This window comes from Dermacentor variabilis, chromosome 5 (genome assembly GCF_050947875.1).
Source record: "Dermacentor variabilis isolate Ectoservices chromosome 5, ASM5094787v1, whole genome shotgun sequence".
In the NCBI taxonomy this organism is placed as follows: domain Eukaryota; kingdom Metazoa; phylum Arthropoda; class Arachnida; order Ixodida; family Ixodidae; genus Dermacentor; species Dermacentor variabilis.
This window is the reverse complement of record NC_134572.1, coordinates 36,365,320-36,382,113: the sequence shown is the minus strand read 5'-3', so window position 1 is coordinate 36,382,113 and position 16,794 is coordinate 36,365,320. Positions and strand designations below refer to the sequence as shown.

The 16,794-nt window shown below is 44.8% G+C and overlaps 1 protein-coding gene across 1 annotated transcript in view; it reads left to right on the top strand.

The window, feature by feature from the left end:
- The window catches only part of Pdk (pyruvate dehydrogenase kinase), a 60,981-nt gene that overhangs the window by 27,083 nt on the left and 17,104 nt on the right, over positions 1–16,794 (top strand). The window contains exons 2-7 of the mRNA XM_075692139.1: positions 10,193–10,331; positions 11,473–11,544; positions 12,576–12,760; positions 14,356–14,442; positions 14,889–14,966; positions 15,109–15,185. Of these exons, the coding sequence (XP_075548254.1) occupies positions 10,193–10,331; positions 11,473–11,544; positions 12,576–12,760; positions 14,356–14,442; positions 14,889–14,966; positions 15,109–15,185 (638 nt within the window). The remainder of the gene's footprint in view (positions 1–10,192; positions 10,332–11,472; positions 11,545–12,575; positions 12,761–14,355; positions 14,443–14,888; positions 14,967–15,108; positions 15,186–16,794) is intronic.

Here is a 16,794-nt window from a genome sequence, read left to right as displayed (position 1 = left end):
CGATGGCATCCCCCTCCAAACAACCCGCACGCTATCCAGCGGGTCACGTTCGCGTGCCCACGTGCACGCAAACACGATTCCGCTCTTGTTTATACCTCTCAGCGTCTCGCCCCTCTCCCCCACTACGTCGTGTGTTTTCGCATCACTCTCGGCAGCGTGCTGATTTGTTCGTTCACGACTTTTCTGGCGCAGAGAGCGCTTCCAGCCTGTTTTTCACCAACTAGCCTGGTCGCATACCTTTACTACAATTTTCCAAGCGATATTGAATTGTACTATCATCTTTGTGTCAGCTGTTTCTTCGGCGACAGCTGTTATACTTTCCGGCTTCTCTCTTCTTTCTTTTTTCTCTCAACCCCCTTCCTCACTACCCGCCCCCTTACCAAATGTTTATTTATTTATTTATTTATTTATTTATTTATTTATTTATTTGTACATACTGCAGCGCAATAAGCGCTATAGCAGGAGTGGATTAACAAAGGAAGATTATACAAAGTACGATACAACGATGAGTGTGATTTGCTAGGACCATTCATCCTGGATGGCAGATACAAAACTTTGGGGTGAGCATGGGCGAATAGACCCAGGTAAGGAATTGCAGACTTCTATGGAACGAGGGGGAAAAGCTGAATTTAAACATATTAGTGCGTGCAAAGTAGGGCATCAAGTTCAAGTTGTGATGTCGTCTCGTCGATGACCCTGGCGCGAGGCTACCATAGTTTTTTGAAAGTCTAACGGAGGAATTGACGATGCTGTGCAAGAAATCTAACGATGCTATGCGGCGACGTGAATATTCTGTCGATTTTGACCGTTGCATCTGCTGTTAAACTATATGTGTTTGTGTAGTGCTCTTTTGGATGAAAGAATCGGCGAAACCCTCCCTATGTGTTGTACTGATCTCTTTTTCTTGCTTCTACGCGGAAAGAATATTCAGTTGATGGTCGATACCGTGCACGATCGCAACAATCACCTGCAAATACGAAGACGTCCTTTCAGGTTCATGAGCGACAGTTGCAATATCGCGCTCTCGGTTGACCACCTGAATGTACATTTCAAAACAAACGTTGGGTTGAAAGGAAAGTGTACATAAAAAAAGAAGGCGGAAAAGCGGCCCCGTATCACTGAATAGAAGTTCTCCTGGACGATTTTCTTTTGTTTCCGGTTAGATCGCCTACAGGATTGTCAAATCGTGGAAGCATGAGCCTGGCGCCATCCGGCGAGAGTTGACTTCCCTTCCCCTCTTTCTCTTTCGTTTTTTGGAGACAGGTTCTTCGCCGCGCTTATTTTTGGCATCGGAAGCAAACCTTTTCGAACCGATAGGCACGTGTGCCGGTTTCCTCTCACCGCTCCTATTTGGTTAGTGAATGTGAAATCGGGCGCCGCCGTCGCAGTACAGGAAGAGATCATGACGTCAGCAGGTGCTTGCTTATTTTCGGTACGTGACGTAGTGGGTTTCCTGATGGAAATTTCAAGATTCACGCCAATTTTTCACGCCGGGTTTTCACGGACGCTGCGGAGGCTTCTTATGATAAAAATTATGTCCGGGTGACCTGATTGGTTCGTAGTTTGGGTCTAGGTTACTGTTGACGTGCAGATAAAGGGCAGCGGTGTCCTTGTTTTGTCTCTCGTCCGCCCTTTTTCTGCAGTTCAGCTGCTAAGCTCGATTCGGGAAGCTGCTGTGAGCACCACTTCATATTACTGTGTATCTGCGTGTCATCTGCGCTCCGTCAGGGATGACCATTAGGTTCATGAATGTGCAGTAATTACGGTTGGTCATGGTGACAGCGACATTAGGAGGAGGTCAGGGGAGGTATTCTGTAAGGGTCCACCTAGTGGACATGTCCATTTTGTCTGCTGTTGGAAGTTCTGATTGGCTGTGGTGGGCTGCGCATGCACAGCACCCAGGTGCCACAGCCAATCCGCACTTCATCAGCAGACGAAATGTCCGCTAGGTGAACTCTTACAGAATACCTCCCCTGATCTGCAGGAGTGACGAATGCGCGTTCGAATAACCGAGATCGCTACGGAAGAGCGTGCGTTCGTCTGCTAATTTCAGACTAAAACCTTGTTGCATTTCACACAGTAGTGTGCGGCTTAATTACTACCTTCGAGACCGTTGTGCGATCTTCGAGCGTGGAGTGTATGTCCTTTGAGCTTTCGCCCCGGCAGCTTGAAGATGGTTCAAGATAAAAAAAAGAGGGGGGGGGGCGACATCTTTTTTTATGTAATTTTTTTATGTAAGCGCCAGTTCCTTCATGTGTGCAACATCCTCTCGCTGAACAGAAGCGGTCGCAAGAGTAATCGCGTAGGCACAGAGGCAGTTTTCCGTTCGCTGCATGCACATACATAAACGGGCTATGACGGCTGGACAGGACAGAGAGCGTTTGGTCATAGGTTTGGTGTCATCCTCGGCCGGATAAGTGTACAGCAGCAGTGTTCATGCCAGCTCAAAGTTGGCATCTTATCGACTCCGGAAGATCAGATGACACAGGTATTGTCGGCGTGCAGTGGAACCGGGAAGCACGAACTATAATGCCACACGTACCTAGAAAAGAGAGAGAGGGTTGAAGAGCGAGCGACACGATAATATTACGGCCAACCTTGTTTTCCAGAGGCCTGTTGGAGCAGGCTTAACTTTGGTTAACGGTGTTAACCGGGAAACGGAACGGAAACTACCGCCTCTGTCGCCGCGCGGACACGTTCAGCGCGCAGTGACTGTGCGAAGAAAGGTGCCCCGCCGAAGCAAAGAACGAAACGGTTTGTTAAAAAAACTTCCCGGCAGTTTCCTTTTGTTGTTGCTGTTTTTGCGTCATGTTCTACTCTGTCATACCGAGAAGTGAACCGTTAAACCAAGGCCGCCGTCATTTCTGTCGCATTCCTGTCCTCCTTACCCGCTTCCTTGCGCGCATGCTCGCCTTGGGCGCCTGCCAGAATGGCGACAGTTTGGCAGTGTCCCACTCACGCCTATTCGTGTTTCCTGCCGGGAAGATGTCAATCCATTGCTGGCACGCTTTGACGAGAGTACCGGTTACTTGCTGTTTTACACATTTCTTCGCAAGATTTTAACAAAGAATGGTGATTATGAGAACAACTGGGAATAGTTACGTATACACTCTTAAGCTAAATTACACCCTTTTGCCACACAACAATAATCGTCATCTGTCTCGTCCGGATTTCATTTCTTTAACGCTGCGAGCCCGGTACTTCCCAGTCACGAACGGCATGCGCGTTATCAGTGTGACGCAGCATTCTCGACAGGGAAGTAGCGAGCGCCGAGTTTTCAAGAAAGGAAACGCAAGCAAGGCAGACGACGCCTATTGTTGTGGGACAAATATACACCCCAAAGGGTGCAACCGTTTTAAGAGTGTAGGCAAAGTTACACCTTCTGGGGTGTATCTCTGCCACACAACGATAATCGTCATCTGCCTTGCTTGCGTTTCCTTTCTTGAAATCGCGGCGCCCGCTACTTTCTTTTCGGGAATGCTATGTCATGCTGATAACGCGCATGCCGTTCGTTACTGGAAAGTACCGGGCTCGCCGCGTCAAAGAAAGGAAATGCGGACCATACAGATGACGATTGCCGTTGTGTGGCAAAAGGGTGTAATTCTGCCTAAGAGTGCACGAGATAGTACGAGACATGGCGTGAGTGTTGCGTTGCTAACGCCACCTAACGGCGGAATTACTCGGGCGCAAGTGGGATTAGCCTGTTCCTCTGCCTTCGGGTCGGCTAGATGTGTAGACATTTAGCGCGCTCGCGGATCGCTCGCAGGTCGTTCGCGGAACCGTCCTGGGAAAGGCTGATAAGAGTAGAATACTGGAATGCACGAACGTGATCGCTCGAACGCGCCACCGTTCGCGTGACTGTGCACGCGAACGATTAGGCGCTAGTGTCCAGCATGAAGGCGAGCGTTTTCGCTGGCTATCCGGTCGCGGGGAGTCAGGATTTCCTCGATTTGTCGCGCGCCCATTTCACTTTCTATTGGTGATAATTCGGCTGTCTAGATTGGTGTATAAAAGGCGCAATAAATGCCCTGTGGCTGTCTGTACTAATGTGTTGTCGTTGCTTTGTCCCAAGAGCACGTTTGAAACCCCACAATACAGTCGTCTTCTCTGCTCTTCCCTTCATTGAGTATATTTGCGCTCACGCAGGAACCACATGGAGATTCGCGTAATAAATTCCGGCCATGCTATTTGCCAAATTAGTCAGTGCTGCTCAGCCCTTCTGTCTAAATTTATTGTCTACGCTCGCAAATTAAATACTCAGCAACTGTGATATATTCATATAGTTGTAGTTACGCCGTATCTCGGTCGCTTCACTGTCTTCTTCCTGCGGCGGTTATCCAGAGGAAGCTCAATAAACGTTGCAGCTACAACAGAAACAGTGCGACTTCATCACTTTCACGAAAATGTCGAAGCCTCTGTCTAAACAGACTGCAGTATTAGGGCGTGCGACGAATTTTGAGAAAATAGATTATATGCTGATGTAATCACTGATTTATCGTCCCCGTCTACCGCGATCGCTTTGCTGTTCGAGTAGTAGTGTACTACACAGAATAACAAAAGGTCCGACCGTGTTTTCGTAGGCGCTTTAATCTCTGTTATCGAGGGTATCTCCTGAGCACTAAGAATTCGCTGGAAATCGTATGAGGCAATGTGGAACACTGGGCTCCCGACCGCATTGTCAACATCCGTCCGTTGCTTGCGGCGTCGTGACGTCAGGACGTCGCGGACACGGCTTTTGGCCCGTCGCCATGGCAGCCGCGGTGTAGTCGAGCGTTCGCGAAACCAGACTCGTGCGCATGTGGGCCAAGCTCCCTCACCTCCTCCCCCCCCCCCCCCCGCCGTTCCCTCCCCTGTCTGCTTTCTCCAAAACTCAGCACGTCGCTCTTCCTTGCGAGGCGCGCGTCGTCGATCAATAAACGGTAGCCAGCCGTGCTGTCCCTGCTGCCCTGCTCAGGATGTACTTGTTCGGAGGACCTCTGGCGACCGCTGGGACGGTGGGAGGAACGCGCGGGTGTTTGGCTCCGATATAAAGTTTTCTTTTTCTGTTTCGAGCGTGCGGTCTACGCGACTCTCCACACGTCTCGGTAGTTGCGCGTTTGTGCCTATTTTCGTTCTTCAAACGTTTATTTTCTGTGTGTCCGTGTTCAGTGGTATCTCGTGTTGGTAGCATTCTGTCACTGCACTGTTGACGGAAGAGCTTAACACAACCCGGCGCGGTTGCTTAGTGACTATAGTGTAGGGCTGCTAAGCACGAGGTCGCGGGATCGAATCCCGGCCACGGCGGCCGCATTTCGATAGGGACGAAATGCAAAAACAGCTGTGTACTTAGATTTAGGTGCATGTTAAAGAACCCCAGGTGATCAATATTTCCGGAGTCCCCCTATACCAACGTTACTAGACTAACGTTGCCCTATACGGCGTGCCTCATAATCAGATCGCGGCTTTGGCACGTAAAGCCCCATAATTTAATGTTTTTGTTTCATAGCTTAATATAGTCACACTTAAACACTCCCTTTTGTTGTTTTCTTTCCTAGTTTCTAGTTTTATACTATAGCCAGTCCCGTTTGCTGTCTGCGAAATGCTTTGCGAATGTGTTGTCGAGCGTGGTTTGCAACACAACAGAACTCCGTTTGCCGTTTCGTAGCGATGTATGCGATAATGTAAAACTATTCCACTCTGTTTTTATTCCAAATAAGGAGCAGTCGCTCAACCAGTTCAACCGTTATCAAGCTGTCTGGTCGAGTATACTTGCAGTGGCCTTTTCGAAGTACCTGCCGCTTGAAAGCCTTGACTATTGCTCTCTAGACTTGACTTGAAGCCAGTCAGAACAGTAGTAATTAACCCAGTGACAACAATCACGTCCTATGGCTATACTGTGAACATCCGCTGCCAAGACATGAATACTCATAGGAATGTGTCAAATACGTCCTGCGGACGTGTCTCATGATGAAACTCAAATAAAAAGCCTCAATTGTAGGACAAATGTTCATGTGTATGTCAAAAAAAAAGGTCCATGTGGGATAACCTTGGGACATCCATACGCGTTTCTGATATCAGAAACTGGATGTCTGGCGGATGTCCTATTTCACTGAAATGGTGCATGTACATCGGGACATGATTCGGATGTCCTATGGACGGATTGTTTTAACCAGGAATCTTGTTGAACGGGTAGAATATATTTTGTGTACCTCTTGTGAAGCTGCGCAGCACAAACCCACAATTGTATACATCTTGTGTGCTGCGAGCGGCCGTCATCACACAGTGTGAGAATCACTGACGACCCGCATGAACACCGAACCGGACCCAAGGCGAAACCGGACTGTAATCAGTGGCGGTAACCTACCGCTCCCGTTATCAATGTACCATAGTGTGCGCGATATAACCACGCTTGCCGCTGCGGCTGCCTTGATAAACAGTTCTTTCGCTCTGAGATACAGCTGGGGGAAAACGCTGAATGTTATCAGTCAGGTCAGTGCTCTACAACTGCTTTCTCAACAGCCGCGCGGTTGTGGAATGCGCGTAGTCACGGTAGGGTTGACCTCATTCCGTATAACGTTGACTAGCTGGAGCCTTTGTCAAAAAAACATGATTCACCGGAAGTATAACAGCTGGCTCCTCGGCACACACATTAGTCGACCACCTGTTGCGTCTGCACTGCTCAAAATCGCTGGAGCGAACTCGTGTCCCTCCAGTGCTGTTATTCTAGCCTCAAAAGTTACAGGACGTTACACGCATGGACTCGCTCGCTGTGCCGTTGTTCGCAACACTCTTGCTTGTTGGCCGACTGACGCTGAATCGGCAAGTTTCATTGCTAACGAAAAGATGTGTGCGAAGTGTGCGTTTCGAAGAAACAAAGCCTTCCAATTTCGATTGGTTCGACAATATTGACGATTACCTCACCATTGGATCGACTTCTCGGTTTCGAGGAAGACGTTATAGTCTGCACTCTGGAAATACTCTAAACGCTACTCTGGAGCGTCAGACCAAGGTCCCACGGGACACAAAACTAACGATCTGGTCTCGCCTAGTTTCTTACATACTCAACATTCAAGGGCTCACGCCACGCACCTTACTCCCGGCACCTTCGAAATCACCGGTTGTATACATAGAATGGCGATGCGGACAGGCGCTTCGCCGTCAATAACCGTTTTGTTGTTCTTCTAAAAGCAAAGTATAATTTCTTCGGCATGGAAGCCTCAACAACATACACTTAAAATAGTTGCACCCTTTGGCGTATCTGTTTATCCCACAACGATAATCGTCATCTGCCTTGCTCTCACTAGAAAGTATTTTAGGCAGTAGACTGAAGTTTTTGGTCGAGAAAGAGTCTTGCCGGGAAGCCGACTTACATGATTTTGTAAATTCTCCATATCATTTAGAGCTATTTATTTTGCTGTACGAAGCGTACTGCGTGGTGGCTGCAGGTGTTCTGGCTTGCGCGAGTCGCTAAGCTTTTCACGCTGTGCGGCTCTGCTTGGGTTCAGGTTGGCGGATACGGTCACCCGAGTCGTGGCGGCAGGAGCGGCCTAAGGTCGTGCCGGTGCCTCGGCACTTGTAAACAAAGTTCTGCGGTTGCTTCACAGAACACAGCAATCTAATACAATTCTTATGCAAGTTGTTTAAAAGAGCCTTTCAGCAATTCGAAAGGATATGGCGCCTACCATCCATGGCCAATGAGGCTTTGCAAGCGTGTCAAAACAGCACCACGGAAGAACACGATTTGTCTACGGTAACTCAAATGGTTGGCCAAGAATACCTACGCCTAACGCTTAATAAGCTCAGCCATGCCTGCACACTCAGTTGAGCTGCTTGATCAAATCAGAATATGATAGCTGAGTGTACTCGCGTCCAGAGATACGCTGTAGTTGTGTTTGCGTTGCTGGGAGTGACACTTAGCCAGCACAGTCACTGAACGTGCCTGGCAGCGTAGAGCTTGTCCCCTTTACGACGAATGGCAGGGCGTATCCGACCGTGTAATTTTGATATTGGTTTGAAACCACACAGCAAAACTTGCGCCATTTGTTCGTTTCAAAACAAGCATGAACATGCAATCACGTTGGCAGATCCGCGTGGGCAGCCTGAGTAGCGTGGTCCGTCAGTGTCAGTTTTGATCGAAGGTGCCGCAAGAGGCGCTGACAATCGCTGCTCGGACGCGCCGCCTGGCCAGTGTCAGGACCGTTTACAATTAGGACGGGTCCAAGAAAAGTGACAGGGCAAACGCTACACATAGAAATGTTTATACGAGAGCGATTTGATGCACGGTTATTGCTTTAAATGTGAAACGACTGGCTCATGAACAAGTTCTGCTAAGCCGTCTTTTGTATACAGCGGACACTTTTGTGCGTTCCTCTGCGTCTTCTTGTATGTAAACCATCTGGTGTGCAGCCATTCGTCCTGTCACCTTTCTTGTGTTTCACGCTACGGTTGTATTCGTTTCTTCGTGCATGATTTTCAGTCTGGTGCCAACATGATTTTCAGTCTGGTGCCATTCTTTGCGCTGGTCTTCCTCGACGCTGCCGCCATTGTGCCGTCACCTCCGCGCGGGAGCTCCGGATTAGGCCCCCTAAATCGCAAAAACAGCGACGTAGCCGCTTCGTGCTCAACTCCGTGCGATTGCTATTGCTTGTTTCGGCGTTCTCACAAGCGCTGCGGTCCCCGTTCTGCGAACTGATGCGATGTCACCGCTTGTCTGTCTGTTGCCGGAGACAGCGCACGTTGGCCGCGCGCAAACGCGAGTTCCCGAGCCGCTGGCAGCCCCGTCCAAAGTCGCGAAACGACACGCGGCGTCTAGGGGCGCCTCCACCTTCCCCTTCCTTCCCCTTCCTCCCCCTCTTCATTTCAGGACGCCAGAGAGCGATTAACATATCTGGGTCGGCTCCGCATGCCGTGCAACGTCCGCGCCACGTCTGATTTCGCGTTGCTCCAGGTAGCGCCACGTTAATCTGCTGCGCTGTCACACCGAGAATAATGCTGGTAATTGCCGTTCGGTGGGTGTGCTTCGGACGCGGTACGTGCTCGGGAGCTCCGGTTTCCGCGTTGCCGAGCGCTAGAAGGTCAGTCAGGATACTCGTCCGCCTCATGGTCTCGCACACCGCAGACGGCGCCGCAGACCGATTACGGCCGCCGTCCATTTTACCCTTTCCTGGTGGCGTTGCATTGTCGCACAATTTGAGCCGCAAGAACGCGCGTTGGAGCTACGCGCAAACACAGTTAGTGCAAACAGTCAGTGCAAGCATGATACTGCAGGCACAACCGCTACAAACACAGTCGGCAGCTGTCTGGTGGGCTTCAGTAGCTGCACTCTTCAGTGATGCTGGGGTGCCGTTTCAACAATGAACATGGAAACTAGAAGTGTGCAAGTAGTAATTTTTGAAACTGAGTCGAATACGAATAAAACATTGAATGCTTCTTGAATAGTTTTCTAACAGTAAAGTGCCATTCTCACCATTAATATAAAACAATCTTCACATACTTTTTAGCCAGGAAAGTCTCTGAGCCAAGCAGCATGCCCCACTACTACTGGTGTTTTATATCTACTATGGCCACCGGCATATAATTTAGCACACCTTTGCTCCAATTTGAGGCTTCATTGCACACAGTTGGCAGTTTAACACGTTCAAGAACTATGAGAAAAATATTCATATTCATTAAAAGTTTTGTATATTTACACACCTTTAGTTGGGTCCCTGCCATATCAAAAAGCACATAAACCCCCATGTCCAATAACCTCATACTATAAAACATATCGGATCCTACTAAATATCCTATATGTTTCTAATCTAATATGGGATTATAATAAGTAAAGGAGTTCGAGGCATACATTCTTTCTTTATGGAGGTAGTTTCATATAACTGTTACCAAGAGCAATCTTGCCCTTCAGTCGTTTAATTATCCCTCAAGGAAATGGTGTGAGAAACATGTTGAATTGATTGCCTTAGCAGTTACAGTTACACGTTCAAAGCCATGAAAACAGTTGAAGACAAATGGTGTCTCGCAGGTCAAAATAAACTGCATGCAGCAAATTTGCAATGACAAACTCGTGATGAACTATATATGCTACAAATGCAATTAAGCCTTTATGTTTTCATCCTATGTTTTGTAACGAGCAATATTATACCAGCTCTCTGCAAAGTGGTTATGTTTGTCACAATCATGTGACATCGCTGTCTCTCTCTCTCTTTTGCTATCACAGGTGAAAATGCCTGTGAAAAGACGTCATTTCTCTTCCTGCGCAAAGAACTGCCAGTGCGGTTGGCCAACATAATGAAGGAGATTCACCTACTGCCAGAGAATCTGCTGAGCATGCCCTCTGTGGAACTTGTCAGAAGTTGGTAAGTGCAGCAGGCTTTGGATAGCACCTGGGAGAGAATCTTTGTTTACTGTCTGCCTTTGCTTGATTTCACAGCATCACTCATTTCTGGGTTATTGGGTGCAGGTAGCTCAGTATGGCAACAACAAGGCATTGTTATAAAAGAAGAAAGTGCGATATCAAAGCTAAAAAAGATGTTTTGCCCGATCTTTATGTCAATTATTTGTCAGAATTAAGACTTTGTGCTTGCCACGTGAAAAACATCTGGAGTAGACATGTCACCTGAGTATGATTACAGAGTCTCAAGTTATTGATAACCAAATGATTGAAAGAAAAATGTGATGTTTCACGCACCAGTAGGTGCTGCAGCACTATTGAATGTTATTAGCTATATGTTCAATAACATTGCTTTATATGCAATATTCATGCGGACAGCAAGTCAGGTACGAGAATCATACATACCTTCACTTGTCCCCATGCTCTTTCAGACAAATCTGGTTCACATAGGTTCCTTATTCATTTTTATTTTTTAAGATGAGGAGGTTAACTATGTTCTTGAATATACAAAACATATTTTTTTTCAAGCAATAAATTGCCATTTATAGAAGGTGCCTATAAGAAAGCAGCTTGTCTCGTAGTCCACACAATGGGCATCATATTCAGCGAAGCTGTATATTCAGAACATGAAACACCATTGTGCGAACGTTCCTTTCCTTGTATGTTCCACTGGGGCCATATTTTCTAATTATTCATTTAATCTTACATTATTTTTGGCCTTTTGTCATTGGCTCAAGTATTGCTGTGCTGCAGTTATTGCTAGGGTCAGCTGCTCAGCCAGATGCATAATAAAGAGAGAATGAAAAATAAAAAAAAAACAGTACAAAATATGAGCGATCGTCTGTCACATAACATGAATAATGAGCTAGGTTGCTTGCTCATTTAGGCTCATGTTGAAGAAATGATGCACGTCTTCATTTTATTCCACTGCATAATGCAGGACACATTTCGTCATAATGTTATGCCTGGTTGAGTAACCATTTCCAGCTGTGCACGAAATTATTGAACAATGTTCTCAACATAATGAACATATGACAGTGGAGTCAGTGTTTTGTAATAACCTGTGTAGTATGTTCTTTGCTTGTCACTGACATCTTTCTTTGCAGGTATGAACGGAGTTTTGAGGAAATACTGGAATTTGAGAATGCTGGGAATGATGATCAAAAAGCCATGATAAAGTAAGTTGTTAAGAAAACACACTTCACACACAGCATGGTGATTATTACAGCTTCACTAAATATTGGTAAATGTTCATTGGAAAACAGTTTAACATTTAAAGAAAAAAAATCATTAAGCAGACTGTTTGTTTTCGGTAAATTTCCCCTAAGTGCATTAAAATTCTGATGTCATGAAGGCATGTAGAGATTATTTCTGTTAATAGACTGTTAAGTCTTTCTCCTTGATGCGTAAAAATTAAGTTGCACTGCACTTAATTCTAGTAAGCTGTTTCCATTACAGTGGAAAACCCTCACATATCTTACGAGTGCACATTTTGCCACCAACTTGAGATCATTCACACTGCTATAAATATACTAAAATACCCTAGCGATTCGATTCCTTGCTCATGAAACATTGATTTAACCTAACTGTAAGCGGTGACTGGGGCTGGTGTGGTCTTAAATTCCAAAATTATGCTGCATCTACAGTTACAGAGTTAGACCAACAGTATGCTCTTCAGTCTCCCCCCCCCCTCTTTTTTTCTTTTTGTAGACATAGGACTTGTTTAATTTGAGGACAGGTCACATGATGGCAATTACGTAGCATCATGTTTTCTAATACGTGACGGAGGTGTTATGTATTTTTTTTTTTCTGAAGTAGCTTGTGATAGACTTACCCCCATATTCATAAATGCATCTTAACTTGAAGCTTACGCTTGTTAAATGATTCCTGTCATGAATGCACCGAAGGAAATGCAATGAGCGTCTAGGGCACGTCCATACCAGGTGTCATTTATATCAAGTCAAGCATGGGCTTCAACTTAAGATGCATTTCTGAATTTGAGGGTTAAGTGGACAAACATTTATTTTTATGCCATATCTGCACTAGGGATTTTGTGGATCCACATGGCTGCTACGCACTAAAACATGACTCTGTTGCTCATCCTTCAAAAATGTGCTGCCCTTTCTTGTACTTCACTTTATCACTTATGCTCTTTACATTGCTCCCAATTGCTGTGCAAACACTTGCCTCTTTGTATTTCTTGTTCAAGGTTTTGTGAGGCACTGATCAAGATTAGAAACCGCCATTCAAACGTCGTCCAGACCATGGCCCAGGGTGTCATAGAGCTGAAGGAGTCACATGAGCCGGACCCAAAAACAGAGCACAGTATACAGTACTTCCTGGACCGTTTCTACATGAACAGGATTTCGATCAGAATGCTCATAAACCAACACAGTAAGGCCTGCATCTACTTTTAATGTTGGACAACAGTTCACATTGTGCAACAGCAACTGATTGTTATTGCCACACAACCAATAAACAAAAAACCATACTGCGTCGCATAAAATTTAGTCCTGAATTTACTTACATTCATTGGCATGTTTTTGTAGCATGATCTGATGTCATAATTAAGATAATTTCTGTCTATTGTCATTATTATTAGGCATTCTGGAATGCATGAACACAAAAATGCGTACTAATAGCATAAGGAATTGCAGAAAAGGAATTGGTTCACACGAAATATTACACGTTAATAATAGATTGCTGCCAATTGAAATTTGCAGCAAACTTCTAAAAAAACTTTTATTGCCACCTTGCCAAAGTAGCTTTGGTCTCTTCTTATTACATGACAAAGCCGTGAAGAGAGTACAACCAAGATTGTATGCTTGCCCAGTGGGAAGAGACTAAATGCTACATCAGCAAAGAGGCCACCACGATTGTATTTTATACAATGAGGTAACAAGGCAAGTTAACAATAGTTGGCTGCTATAAAATGACGTACAGATATATATACTCACCATAGTGATGGTGCCAGAGAGTTGAGAAGGGCTCAAAAACCGCAGCCAGTATAGAAACTGGCAGCAATGTACAGACGATTCGTGCTCGATGCAAACTTCATGACAGACGATAAGCTACAGGTAAATATTGAGTGTGCTTCTTTCTTGTAAAGTTTATTTAGCAGTTTTAATGCGATTAGCATTCTTTGAGAAGTTCACCGAGTTTGCGGTATGTCTATCTATCTGTTTGTCCGTGCCTAATCTCTCTCCTGCCAACTTGGGTCACTGGGTAGTCCCTGGTCTAATGGGTAGAGCACCGGGCTGCTGTGCTGAGGGAACCATGTTTGAAACCAGCCATTGGACCAACTTGGGCCACTGAGTGTGTGACACTGGGTATGTGTCGCTCTTCAATGAGCTTTTTTCACGCCAACTTGGGTCACTGGGTGTGTCCCACTGAGTATGTGCCGCATTTCACTTAACGTCTTCCAACACCAGCTTAGGTCACCGGTATGTGCCACTCTTCAATAAAAAAAATAACATTTAAAATTTCTCTGGTGTTAGGTAGAATAGAACCCATATCATATATATTCAGACAATCTTATCTGAATATATATATATATATATATATATATATATATATACGCATGTGCCATTTAAGGGCTTTGCAGCAGGGCATCCAGAGGGATGCGCGAGAAAGGAGCCCAGCTGCATACATGCCCGGTACGTGACGTGTTGCAGCAATGGCAGTACGGTGTGTTGCAACATTGCTTCAATGCTAATCGCATTAACGTCAACATTCATTGTGAGAAGGGTTGTGCTGCAATTTCTTGCATTTGTCTTTAGTTGTACAAACTGGCACTCGGCATTTATTACTTTATTTGTGTTGGGCCTAGGAATTCTCATGGCATTTTTTTAGTGCTGTACGCTTGAGACGAATGCAGTGGTGAAAATGAAATGGTGACGTGAATCCTTATACATTTATTGAGGCTTTCCCTTTGTATAGGTAGAGTACTTCCTGTATTTATGTTTCTGGTTCATTTCTTTTCTCTTCAGCTTCCCTGTTTGGAAATGAGAACAACACTCATCCCCGCAATATTGGTTCCATCGACCGCAACTGCAATGTTGCAAGTATAGTTGAAGGTAAATGTTTATTCTTGCAAGTGCTTGTGACTGAACTTGTAGTAGTGTGGTACAAGTTTTGTCTACAACCCACTCGTACAACAAAGGCAATATATATTCAAACCTCAATATAACGAGCACGAGTATAATGAAGTCAACTTGAATGTTTCTCGTCAATGCAAGCATGTAATGAACATATGTGAATATACATTGTGGAAGTTATTCTGCGTTGGATGCAATTTCATAATAACGACGTTTGACTGTATATGGCCGCTGCTTGTATAAGCTTGTCTGCATGCATATCAAGTGTGTTTACAGTTTGTAATTCTGGAAAAAAGGTGTGAACTTGAATACTTGTAAACTTATGTACATTGTTTTTGTCTTCCTCTTTGTTTAACTGATGGCCACAGTCAGTTCCAGAAATTTATTTGTTGAGATCAAACTGAATGTTATTTCAAAATTTTCAGATGCCTATGAAAATGCAAAGTTCCTATGTGACCAGTATTATCTTACATCTCCTGGCCTCGTAGTTGAACAGTGTGATGGTAAGTATTCCACATAAGCTTTTCAATGTTTCACTGTTGCTGTTTGTCACATTCCACTGTGTTCAAGTTGCACTTCCAGCACTGTGGCATTGTGAGCTGTTTTTCAAACTTCTATGTCTTTGTGTTTTCTCTGTTTCTTTAGTGATAGCCCCAAACTCCACCATCTGCATAGACTACGTGCCGTCACATTTATATCACATGCTGTTCGAGCTTTTCAAGGTGAGCATTGTGGAAACATTGTTTTTGCATTAGCTCTTTCATACCTTGAAGTTTGTTTCTTTAGGCAAGTTTCTACTACTGGAACAGTTCAACGCTAGTTTATATAAACACGCAGTCCTTGCTCGCCACAGAATTGTGAATATTTCTGAATCTTCTAACAGCCGAAAGTTGTTATAACTAAGTTGCTTTTGAGCCACAAGCTCTCCCACAGACTGCATCTAATTTTGGACTGCAGCTCATTGGCTGGTTGCATTATTCTTGATTACTCCACTGCATTCGATAAATTGAACTAATAACTTTGCACAATGAAAACTAAAGACACAAGAAAGCTGGACAAACACGAGCTCTACTTACAACTGTTTAGTGAAAGGATAGAATTGTACATATATGTCCTCTTGTTACGCATGCGTATATCGAGCAAAATAAGACCAGGCACATGTACATCAAAGGCGGTTGCGTAAGAAGTTAAAGTCAGCATCAAGTAATGAGATAGAAAGCTTGCTATTCAATAAAGTATGTCACAAACTACTCTTCTGTAAATTAAGCAAAATGAATTAAATGTAGACGTCCATCTTCTCATTTGGCTCGAGTATTTCCTGTCTAATTGTCTTTTAAGTGCAATGCTCTGTCATGTACCACAAGGTCAGTTTTAGGTAGGTCCCCTTCTATTCTTAACATATATATTAACGACCTTCCAGATTGCGTTTCCTCTAACATTCTCTTATTTGCCAATAATTGTGTTATTTTTAACAAAATTATTAGTAGTCATAACAATGCTAATGCTCTACAAAGTGATCGTGACACTATATCTAACTGGTTATTAAAGGGAAAATGAGACATCCACCTAGACTGTAGATTGCTACAAAGGAAACCCATACAGGTTCCTCGATAGAAAAGCCTCACAGTTGAAGAAAAATTTGTCCTGGCCCGGGACTCGAACCCGGGACCACCGCCTTTCCAAGGCAGCTGCTCTACCATCTGAGCTAACCATGCAACTAGCAGATGGCAGGGCGAAGTCGAATTCATCAACAACTCGAAGCAAAGGCAAGAGTTTGACGTAACAGTTCAGCAGAAACCTGCAAGGTGAAGAGAAGTACTGTATTTAATAAAGGCAAAATGAGACATCCACCCAGACGTAGCTAATTTCTACGAAGGGTGGATGTCTCATTTCCATTTATTAATTACTTCTCTCCACCTTGCAGGTTTCTGCTGAACTATTACGTCATATATCTAACTGGTGTAACATGTGGCTTACAGAATTGAACCCTAACAAGCGCACAGCTATGCTTGTAACACGAACACATCTGCCTCTCCCTGCTATCTTCTTAAAAATACGGTTCCAGAATCTGTACCTCCGTACCGGTATCTTGGCATCCACATTATTTCAAACCTTAAATGGAGACTGCATGTCAATAGCACAGTTAACAATGCTAATTGCTTGCTAGGCTATCACTGTCTTAACTTTACTTCTGCTCCTTCCTCTCAATTTGCTACTCTTCAAAACTTTCATCAGGACAATGCATCTTCTATATTGGATCCTTCTTCTAATACCCTTAGAACTACAACTGACTCTAGAAGTTGAGGGCACTAGGTAATAAACAAATTAATA